The sequence below is a fragment of the Salvia splendens genome, chromosome 14 (assembly GCF_004379255.2).
Source record: "Salvia splendens isolate huo1 chromosome 14, SspV2, whole genome shotgun sequence".
NCBI lineage: Eukaryota > Viridiplantae > Streptophyta > Magnoliopsida > Lamiales > Lamiaceae > Salvia > Salvia splendens.
In genome coordinates, this window is record NC_056045.1 from 23,174,211 (window position 1) to 23,191,543 (window position 17,333).

The following is a 17,333-nucleotide window of genomic DNA, read 5'->3' on the forward strand; positions in this document are numbered from 1 at the left end:
GGATCCGATGCACAATTCCAAGCTCTTATCCAATTGACTCGCCCTACCTTTTGGTGTCTCTAGAGTTACTAAGTCAACCACGATTATAGATTAAACCCCCTCCCGAGGTGAGAAACCTGTAGATTAGATGCTAGAATTGAAGTCCCCTTCTAATCCTAAAACCTCTAACTCCCAAAAGTTTGATTAGGTTAATGACCTCACTCAAAACCTCAACTCTCCCGAGTTCTATTGTATTAAGGTGTGAATTATTCTTCTTTCCGGATTAACTATTTCATCTCCCGATTAATCTAATTAATCCTACACAATCAAGTGGTGATCAAGCAATTGAAAGGAATAAACCCAAGAATAATCAAATAACTACAAGAGCAAGGCAAGAACAAAATCAATCGGATAAAAACTATGAAATTAGTGCATCATCACCAAGAATTCTACAAGAGATGTTTAGCTACTCATGTTTATGAAGAAAATCATATTCAACACAAAGAAATTCAACAAATACATGAAATATAGATACTAAGTACTCCTGTGAGATCAATCTATGGAATGAAACTTCAATCTTCCGATATAGAGTCTCCAAACTTCAAATCTTTCTCTCAAAGGTGTTCTTGAGGGTGTGAGTGCGTGTGGTATGCGGTAGGTAGAATGTAGAATGAACCCTAGGCTTCTTCTCCTCTTATTTCCCTTCAAAAATCGCGTTTTCAGCTTTCAGACGCGTCAGACAATCCGACCCGGCCGGGTTGTATTTTTGAACTGGAAATTCAACCCGGCCGGGTCACCATTTTAGGACAGTTGCTGGATTCTGGCTCAACCCGGCCGGGTTGTATTTTTGCACTGTAAATTAACCCGGTCGGGTTACCTGTGCGCGGCTTTCGTAGATCGGCCATATCTCTCTCATCCGAACTCCGATTAGGGCGTTTGAGATACCCACGCGAAGCTCTTTTGAAGACGAAGAGAATAATATGCAGTGGGTGTTGATTGGACTTCAAAATCTCTAGAAGAATTGTCTCAAACCAAGGCTGCTGCATATCCACCTATTTTACACCTTTTTCTACACATTCTTAACAAAAAGGTCAACATACCAACATAATAGAGAAGTAGATATAAACACGCCTAATAATAGACGAAATATGATCACATTCATACAAAACCACCCTCTAAAATCATGTAAAATCCAAGTATGTCAGGATGTCTTGTCTTGCTACCAGAGTGATGTTCAAACTCATAGGAACTAACCACCTGCTAAAGTGAATAATCAGAACAGATCAAATAACTTATCAAAAGAAGAGCTCAACTTCCAGATTAGACCTACTTTGGAGAAGTTGCAAACACAGCAACCACACAAGTATCCGCCGCTTTTTATAATTCCTGGAAGCTCCTAGCAATAAAATAGAAACCAGAGTCAACACCACATTACAATAAAACTGAAGATTAGCTTCGAATCACTAAGAATCACAAAATACACAAACCACATACCTCGCCGGACATAGATAAATACTTAACCCAAGCTCCTTCCAATATACCAGTGGACAAAAGCTTCTTAACATTTGAAGGGTAATTATTTGGAATTATTTTCTTAGACATCCTCAGTTCCATGTTAGGAGGACAAGAGGAAGGACTTCTTGGGTCAAGACACTCTCCATCAACTATGCCTAATTTTACCTTTGAGTTCTCCAAAGCAATCCAGTCATCATTTTGGAAGCAATGGAAACCATCAGCAGCAGATAGGGATATTTGATTATCATAAAGGTCCTCATTAAATTTGTCATCAGCCAAGGGCTTAACAGATAGGTCAGAATCACATTCGTCTTTCGGTTTACTGAATTTAAATGTAATCTTTCTGATACCAGTGGGTCTAACATGCTTCGGAATTTCAAGAACCACACAAGATTTATTGTGTTCTTCACGAAACTTTCCATCAGCGAAGGAATTCCAGGAACACGCTGATGTAATCTCTCCACAACCACCATTTTCCCCACCAAGCACATCAAGAGGTTGACTACTAAAGGTCAACCTTGAGGTAACCTGTTTTGGAGACAGGTTCGGGTTTGAAACTTCAGAATGCAAATCATCATTGGTTGGCTCTTTCACTTCATCTTTGTGGTACGTTCCCAAATCAGGATTATTTTGCACTTCTTTCACCTCATCGCTGTTAGAATACAGCTCAATCTTACCATCATCTAACTGATCTAGTGCATGATTATCCGCACAAGGGCCCCTCTCACTATTATTCAGTACTCCTTTCGGCCTTTTATGGCCTTCGTTTGGTGCTTTTCTTGCCATGTCTTTCCCGCAATGCTCTTCCAATATTTCAGTTTTATGATCTTCCGGAGGGTGTTCTAGCTCTACACTACAAAAATAATCATTTGCAGCATAATTCACAGATTCTCTCAGATGAGCTTCATAACATGATTTAGTTTTAGCATCATTATTCGTATGGCTTTCATAAACTAATTTACTGTAATTTGACAATATGTCAACAGAACACACTAATTCAGTCTCACTGAATACCTCTTCAGTTACCTTTACGTCATAAAACACAGATTCCCTTTCACCATCCATAAACTCAGTTGCCACACAAGGCGTCATCTCAGTATCATTGAATGATTTATTTGCTTCTTCCTCCACCCTTGACTCTCCTTCAGCACCATCCCCTATTGAATGCTGCCCGCTCTCTGAATCAATCCTCGATCCACCATTCATTTCCATCGCATTAACGAATTAACAACCACCCAAGCTCCACTCCCCCTCCCCTATCCACAACAACCCTACGCAAATGACAAACTCTTGAAACTCAGTAGTGTAGTCTGCTTAGCACCACCAATTCAGATTAATGAAAAAAAAGAGGACCGCGGCGATGTGAAAAAATAAATTAGAAAGCCTAAGTATCAAATTTGACGGTATTCCTTTAATACTAATCCATATAAGCTCCGAATTCACTCATTCAAACCAAAAGATAATGACTACGTATTCATTACGTAATCCAACGTTTTGTGCAATATTGAAATCCAATAAATCTCCCGGATTGCAAATTGTCAAGTGAGTTTAAAGCAATGTGCGCATGTAAACAGACCTTTCAATCCAATAAAACGGAAATGGAATTGAAATCCAATCAGTCATCCGAAAAAGAAACTCCGACAGATCTGATAACTGCGTCAATTGAACAATCCAAAACTCAATTGTTGAACGTCAGTAAGAGCATAATAGTTCAGAAATCACAGATCCAACAATGGAAGGAAACAGTAAAGGAGGTAAATTATTAGAGCATCTCCAGTGGGCGGATGTCCCACTCGGACATCCACTAGGACATCCCAAAAACACCTTCTGCCACGTCACTAGGACATCCCACCCCATTGCCACGTCACTAGGACATCCCCTGCATAATCCGCCCTTCCCATCGCCCTTCCCATTAGGACATCCCGCAATAAAAAATCACAATAATTTAATTTTAATATAAACAAAAAGTACGGGAAAGCAAAATACGGGAAAAATTACGGGAAACCAAAAAACGGAAAAAAATACATAGTCATAAAACATAAAAAAAAGAGAATTTAGAAAAAAAGTAAAATACATAGTCATGAAAAAAAGAAAAATACATAGTCCAACATCCCCGGCTCACTCCGCGTTGTCCTCGTCGCTCGTGCCGCCTCCGCTACCAGTGCCGCCCCCGTCGCCCGCGCCGGGCCCGTCGTCCCCTCCGCTTATCTCGGCGCCATCATCTCCAATGGGTGGCATCCCCAAATCGCGCCGACATCCATCGATGACATCCTTCAACATCCTCTTGTACGTCGCATCGGTCGTGCCATGCCACCTATGCATGGTCCGGATCAAGCTTTGGGTGATTTGCGCGCGGGCGAGGCGGTCGATATCTTCCGCAGGAGCAGGGGCCTCCGATTCGACCTCAAACGACCCGCTTCCGCTGCTGCTTCCCCGACCCCTCCGCTGCGCTGCTTTTTGCCCAACCGGGCGACGACGACGGCGAGCGTCTGATTGAGGTAGCGGGGACACCTCATCGGCTTCTGGGAGCTCGTGTGAACCAGCACTGCTGCTGTATTCACCGGAAGCATTGATCTTCGTCCGCTTCGCCCAGCCCGATTCGACACCCCCACAAAACTTTGGGGAATCCTTCACCACGAGGAAGGCCTCCCACGAGGAATCCGCTAACGTTTCCCTCCAGATCGATGGGAAACGCCGGAGTCTGCGACTCGCTCGTGGCCGGGGAGTTCCTATCGTTCTCCATTAGGTAGAAATGAAATTTGTAGTAAAAGAAGAGAGAAACTTGTTAACACAAGTGGTGCAAATAAAATGAAGTTCAACGAGCCGTATATATAGAATTTAAAAAAATAATAATTATAATTATCGGACTTCCGACCGGGACGTCCGACCCTCGCCACAGTGGCGGACGTCCGCCCGCCCGTCGCCGGGACGTCCGAGGACACCCGACATCCTCACGGGACGTCCGTATCCGACCTTCGACCCCCCAACGGCGGACGTCCCGGTAGCCCTTCCGCGTGTCCGACCGGACGTCCTACCGGAAGGCCGTCACTGGAGATGCTCTTAGGGTTTTGGGTTTTGGAGGTTGTCAAATTTTCAGAAAAATGAAAAATTGGATTGGCGGTATGGATTGCAGATTAATCTCTCCATATTTTATGGAGTGCTCTACTATATATTGCGACAAGAAAAGTCTATTAGAAAGAAATTTGTAACCAACAGGTCACAACGCGGTGGTGACATTGAGGTCACGGGTTCAAACCCTGCCACCCGCTAGGAGATTTTCAGCCTTAATCCGCAAAGGTCGAGCAAGATTAGTCGGATTCGCCAAATGCGGGATCGGTACACCTGTGGTCAAAAAAAAAAGAAAGAAATTTCTAGAAGCTTGTTTTAGGACCTTATCTTATTTTATTAATAGGCTTGTTTAAGCTATCAATTATCATGGTATTCCTCTGCCCTGGAAAAATTATGAACATTTAATTCGACATAATAAGTTTTAGTTGGTAAAGTAAGCTAGATTTTTTTAAAAATAGTAAAACTGTAATTCGAGACGGATAAGTGTTAGAGCATCCGCAGCGGTGGCGGTTGGCGCCACCGCCGTCCGTGCCAGCGGCAAGGCGAAGAACCGCCGCCGCTGCAACCGCGCCGCTGGCACGGCGCTGCTCGATGTATCGAGCACGTCCGTGCCAGCGGACGCACACGTGTCACTCTCCCATTCGCCAACGGCATAGCCGTTGGTTTCAAACAATTTTTTATTTTTTTTTTTAAAAAATCGGTTTTTTATTAAAAAAACCGATAAAAAATAAAAAAAAAAAAATTTCACTTCCCCAAAAATTATATCCGTTTATAACCGTTTTTCCCCACTTTTTAATTTTTTTTTTATTTTTTTACCCCAAAAATACACACTTTCATCTATAAATACCCCCAATTTCACTCCCAAAAATTCACACTTTCACTACACAATTCTCATCATCATTCTCTCATCTCCATTCTCATCTTCAATCTCTCATATCCATTTTCATCTTCCTCTCACACCCTACAACACCACTATGTCCGGTAACGACGACAACCCAAGCGGCTCTCACGGTTGGAACCCCGAATGGTTCGGTTCGCAACCGTTTCCTAGTCCGGAAACGGAATATTCGGCCCCTCCTCTCACCCAAGATTCGGGCGTTCCGAGTGGCTACCGGCCATACCCAATCGACGATCAAGGTGCCTCCGATGGGCGCTACGGGTGGACACCGGAGCCTAGGCCTCGCGCCCCTTCCCAAATGCCGAATCCTCCATCTCGCGCCGGTGTCCGCACACCGTACTCACCGGCGGAGATGGAAAGATTGTTCAAGGCGTACTTGGAAATCTCCGAAGATGCGGTGGTTGGAACGAACCAATCCGGCGATCACTTTTGGTGGCGCGTCTCTAGCCGGTACAATGCACACCGGCCGCCGGGAACGATCGAGCGCAACGAGAGTATGGTGCGCAACTGCATCGGCCGAGCCAACGAAGAAATTGGCAAGTTCAACGGCTATTTCATCCAGGAGTCCCGGAATGCCGGGAGCGGCCAAAGCGAGGGTCGACATCATCACCGCCTCGCTGAGCACCTACCAATCCATGAACGGTAAGTCGTTCAAATATCTTAACGTTTGGCAGGAGACGCGGACGCACCCGAAGTATAAGGGAGGCATAACATCCTCCTCTAGCGGCTCCTCCAAACGCTCACGGTCGGTAGCACTATCCGACTCCGGCTCGGAAGAAGTGGCTAGCCAACTCGCCGGAGCTAACTTGGGTAGCCCCGATGCCGGACCAAGCGGTTCCCGACGCCGACCGCAAGGTAGGAAGAAGGCGGCGGCCGAACGACGTCGCGCCGCGACTCCATCTGCCCCTGCTCCCGAACCCGCACCCTATGTTCCACCTCCACCCCCGAACAACTCGTTGTGGGCCCTTTTGGCCCAACTCAATATGGCCGATAGGTCAACTATGACCCCCACGCAACTTCAAACGCACGAGTCCATGATATTGGGTCTCCAAAAACAATTGGGGTTGGTGCCGCCGGATGCGTAGTCTTCCTCGGGTTATATTAGCCAATAATTATGTAATTTTTAATTTTTAGGAGTTTAATTATGTAATTTTTAATTTTTAGTATTTTAATTATGTAATTTTTAATTTTTAGGATTTTAATTATGTCTTTTTATTTTATTTGTAATTTGTAATTTTTATTGTGGTTTTTTTAATGAATTTTAGTATTATGAAAATGTTGTTGTGTAATTGAATTTTATATTAATTGTGCTCGTCCTTGCGGAAGAGCACAGTTGTGGGTGTTGTGCTCTTGCCAGAGAGCAGGCATGAATAGTACCGCCCGGGCCCACAACCGTGCCGCTGGCAAGAGCACGGTTGTGGATGCTCTTAGTTGGTAAAGTAAGCTAGATTTAAAAAAAATAGTACAACTGTAAAAGTAGTGTTAGTGGAGGGGATCCATATTATTAATTTTTAAAATCAAAAAAATCATATTTCATGATCAAATCTTATTTTATTTTATTCTGTTTATACATCGTTTTTTAGCAATGTTAACCATAGTTGATGTATAATGAATAGGAAAGTGGACCACTTTATTCCTAATAGTAAGTAATAATAATTATTAATATATTTCAAGTGAAAAAAATAAAAAATATTGAATAAATTAGAGAATAATATTATATCCTGTATGAAATAATGGCCGGATGTACTAAAGTTGCAAAAGGAATGGGAGGAATCAAGTACAAATATTTAGGTTCAACTAAAGTTTTTTAATGTGAACTTGGGCATATTTAGACTAAGCGTGAATGCTTGAAGAAATTTTTCCGTAGAATACATGGAGGCATTTCGTGACACATATTTGCATTGCCGATGCCCAATCCCTGATAAATTTGTACAAGAGAACTCATGAATTTTCGGGTATGCTGGAAGTATTGATATGCACTAGGCTCGGAAAAATTGACCAACCTTGTGGAAAGACCAATTTATGAATGGCTACAAATGCACAGGCCGGACTATGATTCTGGAAACCGATGCTAACCAACGGCTTTGTTTGCATGTTGCATCATGCATAAAATGTCAATCGAGGATGAAGTTAAAAGGAGTGACCAATTGGAGCGATGATAATGCTAGACCTAGCTCCGGTTTAGCCCACCAACCCCGACGTCAGGAAATACCATTCCAATTCCAAGAGTGTATTCGTCAACAACTACGATGGGCAAGGATCGCGCATACATTCAACTCCAGTGAGATGTAATCATAGAAATTTGGACCCGTAACTATTGAAATTTGCCTGTACTACTTTTTTATATCCGCTCCCTATAAATAAAAACTTTTGAAACAACACGAGATTGCAAAATTGAGAAAATAAGAGAAATAGAAAGAAAAGTGTGTTAGTGGAAAAAATGAGCATCACCTCATTGGAATAAGAAATTACCTAAAACAGAAAATTTCTATTTTTAAGGGACTAACAAAAAGGAAATTGGAATAAGAAATTACCTAAAACAGAAAATTTCTATTTTTAAGGGACTAACAAAAAGGAAGAGTTACTATTTTTAAGGGCGGGAGGGATTTCATTATACTTATTCTACTAATATTATTATGTACTATATGTTTTAATCTTGTGTTTTTAAATCTATGTTATTTTGCTATTTATTTATTTTTTTCACTTATGTAGGTGTTGAAGCTGGAATTTAAAATGTTGTTGTGACAAGTGAAAAGTGGAAAATGGATTGTGGTGAATTCTAGAGCTGAGTTTTCTGGCCACTATGGTGGATATACTAGTATAGATATACTACTTGATTGCCCAATCATTTTTTTTAGAGTTTACCTGAACGCCATATAGTCATACAAATAGACAATGAAACCACAAATAACAAAAACAAAATATATATAGTGATTAATTTCAGCAGTATAAAAGCTCATAAAAATTGTAAAAAACACACATAAACACACACTTATTCACGCACTAGGTGCAGCATCCTTGACCTTACTCTGCAAATACCCGCCATACTCCCTTGCATAATCCTTCACATGCCCCGCGGTGTCGGCAAGCCTGGTCCTGGCGTAATCGAACCGGTCCGAACCGGGCGGGTGGAGCCCCCTAAAATAGCGGTAAATCCAGGAAACGGCTGCAACAACGGCGACACCGAAGCCGAGGAAGGAGAGGAGGCCGGAGATGGTGAGGAAGATGAGGAAGCCAATCGGGAGCCATATGGGGCTGGAGATGATGATGAGGGGCGCGAAGAAGATGAGGACGAGGACGGTGGCGGTGAGGGTGAGGCCGGAGAGGAGGAGGAGGATGCCGCCGGAGATGACGAGGGTGGCGAGGCCGACAAGCTGGGCAGAGTTGGGGGCGTGGTCCCTGAGCTTGTGGAGGATGGAGGTGGGCCTTGTCGTCGCGTACTGCCGATCGGTCATTGTAATGTAGTAAGGAGTAAGATTTTAGAGAGAGAGAGAGAGCGTCTGTGTGGGGGTGAGGTTTTATGATCGGAGAGGAAGGTGGTGACGCGTGTGGGCATCGGTTCATGCAGAAGAACACGTGGGGAGGTGTATGGCCGTTTTAGGGTTCATCTATACATCCTGGTTTCGATATTGGTTAGAGCATCCACGATGAGAATAGCTCAGCATAGTCCAGTCATAGCCTAGTCACAAACTTCTCCTGCCACATTATCAGCACTAAAAATCCTCCTACCACATCATCAAAACAAGCAAATAGCCTAGCCACATCACTCAAAATTATATAAAACAAATAATTAACAATCACACAAAATACGGAATTAAATTTACGACACAGATACGGGAAAATTCAATTATATTATTAAAATTAAAAAAGTACATAAATTAAAAAAATTACATTAATTTTTAAAAAAGAAGGTACATTAAAAAATTACAAAAAAGAAGGTATATTAAAAAAATTACATAATTAAAAAAACTAACGCCGTACAGTCCTTCGCGCCAACAACTCTTCAATTAAATCCCTTTGTAGTCGAATATAAGCATTCACTTGGCGCAGGTCGGCATGTGCTTGGAGGCGGCCGACTTCATCGTGAGGTACCCCGCTTCGTACGTTGGGGGCGGCCACGCCGTGGCTTGGACCTGCTTCATTATCGTTTTTCGCCCAACTAGTCAGTTGTACACTTTCATCTTCGACAATCATGTTGTGCATGATAATACAAGCGTACATTATATCGGCAATGCAGTCGACATGCCACAAACGCGTTGGACCCCTAATTGCCGCCCATCGAGACTGGAGCACACCAAATGCGCGCTCCACGTCCTTACTCGCCGACTCCTGCCGTTCCGCAAAGTAGGCCTTCCTCTCATCGGATGCGCATCTGATCGTCTTCACAAAGACGGGCCACCTAGGGTATATCCCATCCGCCAAGTAGTAGCCCATATCATGCCGGTTGTCGTTGGCGACAAAACTGATGGCCGGACCGACGCTCGGGCACTGCTCGTTGAAAAGGGGCGACGAGTTGAGGACGTTGAGATCGTTGTTCGACCCGGCTACCCCAAAATACGCATGCCAAATCCATAGCTGATAATCAGCTACGGCCTCGAGGATCATCATGGGATTCTTTCCCTTGTAGCCGGTCGTGTAGAACCCCTTCCAGGCAGCAGGACAGTTCTTCCACTCCAAATACATACAATCTATGCTGCCTAACATACCCGGGAACCCATGCTTCTCCCCGTGCATCTGCATCAACTCCTGGCAGTCTTCGGGGGTAGGGCTTCGATGGTACTGATCACGGAATATTTCAATCACGCCCTGACAGAAATACTTCATACATTCAAGAGTAGTCGTCTCACGGATGTGGAGGTACTCGTCCCACATGTCTGCCGCGCCTCCGTAGGCCAACTGCCTGATTGCCGTAGTGCACTTTTGAATAGGTGTGTGGTCGGGTCTGCCAGCCGCATCGTGCCTGAAGCGGAAATACAGATATCGACGCTCCAAAGCCTCAACAATACGCATAAACAGGGCCATGCTCATCCTAAAACGCCGCCTGAAAAGGTTGGCGTTAAACCGTGGCTCCGGTGCGAAGTTGTCTTCATATAGCCGCTGATGTGCAGCTACGTGATCCCGCTCAATCACTGCTCGACGGTGGACAATGGGTCGAGGTCGAGGTACCGCCGGCTGCAAGGCCCTTTGTAACAGCCGGTCTATCTCACGGGACGTATAGACCTCCAACGCTTCGTTCATTCGTCGTTCGTACTCCTTAGCATCCCCACCACTACCACCACTACTACCACTCGCGCTACTCATTTCGCGTTGTTGCTCTTGTACAGAAATTAAAATAGAGAGAATACTCGTTAAAACAAGTGGTGCAAATGAAAATGACGTGCAAATCGCGTATAAATAGTGTTTCAAAAATAAAATAAAATAAAAATCCGCTCGCCGATCCGGAGCCTGCAATGGCGGCCAGCGCATCGGCCAGCGCATCGGCCAGCGCTCAGAAATCGGCGTGCGCTCGCCGATTTTTTCGCCGAAATTCGGCTAGCCGGTTACAATGGTTCGGCGAGCGGACCGGCTAGCCGGTCCGCTCGCCGCCATTGTGGATGCTCTTACTAACTTACTACTAATATTTTCAGTACTAATAATTTTGCGTATATAATAGTCTCCACAAATTATTAAAAAAATAATTCCATTCGGTACGATCAAATCAAATGAAATGGGAAGGAAATAGAATAGAAATTATCTCAACGTTATTTTCTCGGATCTTATCGGGTCATTTCTTCGCTTTAACTATTTTTTATTATTAATTACATTATTTTCTCAGATCTTATCGGGTCATTTCTCCACTTTAACTAATTATTATTATTAATTTTATAAAACGAGTGCGTAAAAATGATTGAGGGTGGGGGAAGTAGTATATTTTTTAAATCCAAAACTAATTCTCAATTTTAGAGTAAATATAGAAAATCAATTTTAGATTTTCGAGTAAATATAGAAAATCAATTTACAAAATAAATTAGTAGTACTCCTATTTGCATAATCTTCGCTGCACCTCCATTTCGTCCCTTGTTTCCCATCGTTCACCGCCGCATCTCCGCCTGAAGCCGACGCCTCCTTCAGATCACGACTTGATCCTTCAACCCCAAATACCTTTCAACATTTTTCGATTTCGAATTTCAAATTTGCACCCAAGATCACCCACTTCGAAAATTCTTGAAATTAGAGGTTAGTTTCTTCTCCTAGAAATATTAATCTTATTTGTATGCTTAGCATTGATGCCTAGTTCGAAGAATTTTCTTTCTAAGTAGCGGATAATGAAGAACGAAAAGTCTCCCAATTTTCTAACTTTGAATTTCGAAATTGTTTCTGTAAATTGGCTTTAAAGTGTTGATTTTTTGAGTTAAAGTTGATTAAATATGATGAACTGACTTTAATTTAAGCATAATATTTTATTCAATGTAATTGTGGCCCAGGGGGAAGATAAGGTGCTGGAGTAGGATGTGATTTTCTGTATTAGGATTGTGTGATTGCATTTAGAACTAAAACTGAATTTAATTACAAGTAATTATTTGTCAAACGTGAACGCGGATCTGATTTTGATATGTGCTAATATAAAGCTGATTGATATGTGTTAAATATAAAGTTGATTGACATATGCTGAATATGAAGTTGATTGACATATGCTGAATATGAAGTTGATAACTGAATAAAATAGACTCTGATATGTTATCTGTTGACTTCTGAAATATGGTGGATTGAACATCATTCTGCTGGTACTACTATGTAATCTGGTAATATAAAATATGGTCTGAGTATATGTGAAGTTTGGTTGAATTATGATTTATTATTTGGGAATGAAAGAGATGTAAACATATGTGTTTCTGTCCTGTTCTTGAGTTGATCTTAAGTTGATATTGTCAAGTTTTGTATATTGATTTTTATCTATCTTCTTTCTTTTGCTATATCAGAAGCATTTTGGTTGTTCAATGTAGACCTCATGCTGTTTTCTGATATTGCATAAAGGTATTCTACATTCTAGTATGACATGTACTTACTGTTGTCTTGTTTGCAGAAATATTCGAAATTGCTACAAAGTATTCCCCACCAGATTGTGCAGTCCCCAGCCAGATTATGCCTGCCAAACCCCAACTCGCCGTCTCTTCAGAACCCTAACCCATCTAAATTCTCATCTCAAAACTCACAGACGCAACAGTCCCACCAGGCACTGAATCAGTTAATGACTTCTGGCGTCTCATCAATACTCCTTCCTCTCTTACCACCCCTCCCCAGAGCGCAATCTCTTCTCCTTCAAATGGCATCTCTTGCTTCTAAACTGTTTGAGGTCTCACCTAATCGGCCACATTGGCTTAGTGCATTTTGTGCTTCTCTGCCTTCTTTCCTGTCTTCGCATGCACAATCCCCAACACCTGCTCAGGCAGACTCTGATCCATCTTCTGCCAAAGAAATCATCACCCAACTCACAGCCCTTCAGACTCAGCTCTTTGAAGCCGTTGCTGAACTCCAGGAGATACTTGATCTTCAAGATGCTAAACAGAAGCTCACCCGCGACATCAGGTCCAAAGATGCTTCTCTTCTTGCCTTTGCCAACAAACTTAAGGAAACCGAACATGTTCTTGACATGCTCGTTGATCATTATTCTGACTACCGTCACCCTAAAAGAACCAAGTCAGTGGATGATGCAGACGATTCCTCCAAACTACGGTCGAGACTCGGCTCAAACTATCAGATATGCTCTCATATGCACATAAAATCAGTTACACTACTTGCACCTCCAGAATTCAGTGTTGGACAAGGTCCTCTCCGAGGAGCACTCCCTCCCGCGCCACAAGATAAGCAAATGCGCGCATCACAGTTATATTACTTCGCTGATCTGGACATTGGGTTGCCTAAAACAACAGAAGGTAAAGAGAAAATCATCGATGAAATCATTGAAACCCCTGCTGCACCACCTGCGGAAAGCAACCCACTGGCAAGCTTATCAGCAATTCAAGGCTTGAACCCTTCTAAGCTAGTTGCGCCACCAGGATGGAAACCTGGAATGCCTGTGGAATTGCCTATCGATCTATCAGCTCTGCCTCCTCCGCCTCCCGGGTGGAAGCCTGGCGACCCGTTGCCCCCGTTGGATGCTCTCCCTCTTCTGCCAAGAGTCGAGGAACAGCCGAGGTCTGGCCCTCCTCCTGGTCTGGTGAAAGCTCCGGAGCCTATCCAGGTACAGCACGTGCAGCTTGATATTGAGGATGACAATGGTGAAGATTTTAGCTCTGATGATGCCAGCTCTGGGAGTGAAGATTGATGGTTGATTGAAGGTTTAGAAATTGGTGTTTGTATCATTTATGGTTGAAGTTTTAGATGCTTTAATCTCATCCTCGTTCCATACTCTTGTACCAGTCTCCTATGCCGCTGAGGCTGTCGAGAAAACCAGCGCCATGCTCAAAGTTGTGAAGCAAATTTCTATTGAAAAGCATTGTATATATCTCTATTTCATTCACCCATCTTCTAATTTTTTTTCTTTCATAGTCATTTCTCTTTGGGGCCATAACCAACTTACAATCTGGAGGGACAAATGAACTCCTCAAAAGCTTAATTTGTTCGCTAAATGTGTCTACTAAAATTTTCAAATTTTTTCCACATATTTTTCTTTGTCAAAATTAATTTCATAGCTGTGTCTCATCCTGTCATTTCCTTGATGTCGCAACTACTTTCAACAATGTTAGGATTTTTAAATTTTAGGTCACGAACCCGTTCGGTTCGCAAGATTATATCTTATGATTAAATACGTATTATCTTTTGTTCATGAGATTGAATTATATACTAATAATTAGTCATGTCAACTGAACGACACCTCAATTTTGCCAGTAGATCATCTGGTCTTCATTGCAATTCAAATTTTGTCTTGAAGAAAATTCACATGACACCATCCGGTCCATTCCTACGACACCATGGTAATATTTTTATATGTTCGATACCCAGTTTTTCCATGTTAATTATGACATTATTATTGAACTTTAACTAAAAATTTCTGGCCCTATTCGTCATAGAAAACGTACTATACCTGGATAAAAAAAAGTAAGACTAAACCTTGTACCAGAATTAAATTTATTTTACCCTGTAAGCTAAAATAATTATTCTTACGCAACACACCAAATAAAATAATAGAATCATCCAGTGAGTAAACTCGAGAAGATACCTCAATTACAAATCATTTTAACTTTTTGTTTATTTTGTATGAAAGAACCCAAATTAACATAGGTACTGGTAGTGGTAGAAATACACTAATATCCATTAAATAGCTGTCATATCTCTCTTTAACTAGTTTATGTTTCTATGAAATCGACAAGATTTTTACATCAAGAATTATTATTTTTACTGTTTATCCAATTCGTACTTACCGTATTGACATGTGACATAAACATATACTATACGATTCTACTTGTATTTAGCTTTTAAATAAATAGGAGTAAACTACACAATATGATAAATCTTCTTGAATAATTTCATACATACATACATACACAACATACATATAAAAAAATATATATATAATTCCAATTCATAATTGTTTTGACATCGAAAAGTTGAATTATTTTGCCAACTCATATGGCTGGGAATAGTGCATTCTAATTATCATGGCATATGATTCAATAAGCAAATGTATTATAGTAGGAGGGAGGGTAGTGATAAAATGCAAAATCATATATTATACAAACTTTAAACTATGATCTGGACCGTTAAAAAATATCAATGGAGGATAAAATAGTAGCAACAGAAAATATCAACACAATGTCAACACAATATTAACACAGCATCAACCGTTGACACTATGTTGACATTTCTGGTTCTACTATTTTGTCATCTGTTGACATTTTCTAACAGTCCAGATCATAATTTAAAATTTGTACAATATTTAGAGTTTGCATTAGATCACATTCCATAGTAGGAGTATCTCTTAATCAGTATTTTTTCCTTTATTTGCATCTATAATTAATATTGCTTCTTACTTATTATAGGCAAACTCCAATTCACACATATATTACTATATATGGATTACTTGTAAATACCCAAAATCATAAAGATAGTTGTCCTATTTAATAAGCGAACGTGATATTTTATAGTAACTAAATATATACATCGCCTTTGATATGCTAAACTTTTCCGAGTTTGGGATGATAAAAAAGTAATGATAAGGATTTTCATTAAAATATAAAAAAGTTATAGATTGCTAAAATAATGCACAAACCGATTTAATTTTTAAACATTTCAAGAATATCTCTAGAATTCGACAGCAAATTGTAGTCCGTTCCTATTTTTTGCCAATTCAAAATACTGGCTTAGACGCTTAATATATTTATTACTACAAAATGTTGCTCTAAATATTATTGTTCGGATAGATATTTTGGACGTATAATAGATGGTAATTAAAGATTTGTTTATTGTGAGGTTGGCCACCTCCCACGCAAGAGAATAAAAAGTGATCTTATACGATAGTGTAAAGTCTGATGAGTGTGTTATGGAGATATCAAAGATCTCCGATTTTTTATGATCATCTACGATAATTTTAAGATGAAATATGTTTATCACAAAATAATTTATACTGGAGTGAATTTAGATGAAAGTTGATCCAATTAAGTGATCCTATGCATACTCCTATTGATTAGATAAATACATATTATTCCAGAAAGACTTGCAACTCTCGTCACTTCACCAGTTGATTCGAACCTCGAATCTTGTAGCCAATTATCATTACTCGGAGCTTTGCATAGACAATATAGTGATATACTATTGAACCCTAAATCTAGGAAAGACAAAATATCATATAGAGAGAGACAAATTTTAAAAAAATTCAATAATAGAGGGGTTTTTCAAATTTATTTTATTATTACTATTGAGATTTAATTCTTCCACTATTAATAGATTGCTATGGACTTGACTAATGATCTAAAGGAGATTTGGAGTATCAAAAAATAGTAGTACTCCACTTTCTTTAAGTTAATTTTCACTGTTATATTCATTGAAAAAATAATAGTAATACAATTTCAAGTCGGGTCATTCTAGACCCCCCCCCCCCCCCCAAACATAAATTGGTCTGCAATTTCTCGATGGCAATTCTCAGTCTGCGACAACAAAGTGACTTCAATTGTTTCATATCTGTCTTGTTCCTGTATATAATATCCATATTTAAATGGAATGTATTTAAAGAATAATTGAGTTGTGGTGTTTGAAAAATAAGATTGTACACATGTTGAGGGACAGGGACTAGGTATATACCAAATCAATTGCTTTTGTTAAGGTTTTCCAATTATTTCTTTGATTATTACTCCCCTCCGTCCCATAAAAACATGCACACTTTCTATTTTCGTCCGTCCCACAAAAATATGTGCATTCCATTTTTGAAAAGTTATATCAATTAAATAATGTAGGTCTCATTATCCACTAACTCTACTTTAACTACCATTCTCCTCATCTCTCTTACTTTATCATATCATCATACTAAAACTGCCAGAGACCTATGGGAAGGACTGGCAATCACATATGGAAGTGGAGCTGACCCATTTCAGGTACATGATCTACACAGGCGGGCAATGACAATGAAGTAAGGAGATATGAGCTTGGAATCCCTTTGGAATAAATTCCAGGACTTATGGATCTCAATCGATGCAAGAGATCCAAATCCCATGGAAAGCCCCAAGAGCATTGACAAGTACAACAAGCTTACACAGAGGCACAGACTCTACCAATTCATATGGGCGTTAGACGACAAATATGACAAAATCAGAAGGGAAATCTTAAACACAGATCCATTACCGTCCGTCCGCAAAGCATATGGAATGGTGAGAAGAGAAGTTGTCAACGAGAAGGTTCT

At 40.8% G+C, this 17,333-nt stretch overlaps 2 protein-coding genes across 2 annotated transcripts; one reads left to right on the forward strand and one right to left on the reverse strand.

Moving 5' to 3' along the window:
• Positions 1 to 8,457: 8,457 nt before the first annotated feature.
• On the reverse strand, positions 8,458 to 8,916 carry LOC121766150 (oleosin G-like). Its single transcript, XM_042162501.1, has one exon. The coding sequence runs from the start codon at positions 8,914 to 8,916 to the stop codon at positions 8,458 to 8,460; it is 459 nt and encodes a 152-aa protein (XP_042018435.1).
• Positions 8,917 to 11,495: 2,579 nt separating this feature from the next.
• Positions 11,496 to 13,961, forward strand: LOC121766149 (mediator of RNA polymerase II transcription subunit 4-like). The gene is made up of 2 exons (XM_042162500.1): positions 11,496 to 11,677; positions 12,525 to 13,961. The coding sequence occupies exon 2, from the start codon at positions 12,690 to 12,692 to the stop codon at positions 13,764 to 13,766; it is 1,077 nt and encodes a 358-aa protein (XP_042018434.1). The 5' UTR covers positions 11,496 to 11,677; positions 12,525 to 12,689; the 3' UTR covers positions 13,767 to 13,961.
• Positions 13,962 to 17,333: the final 3,372 nt, after the last annotated feature.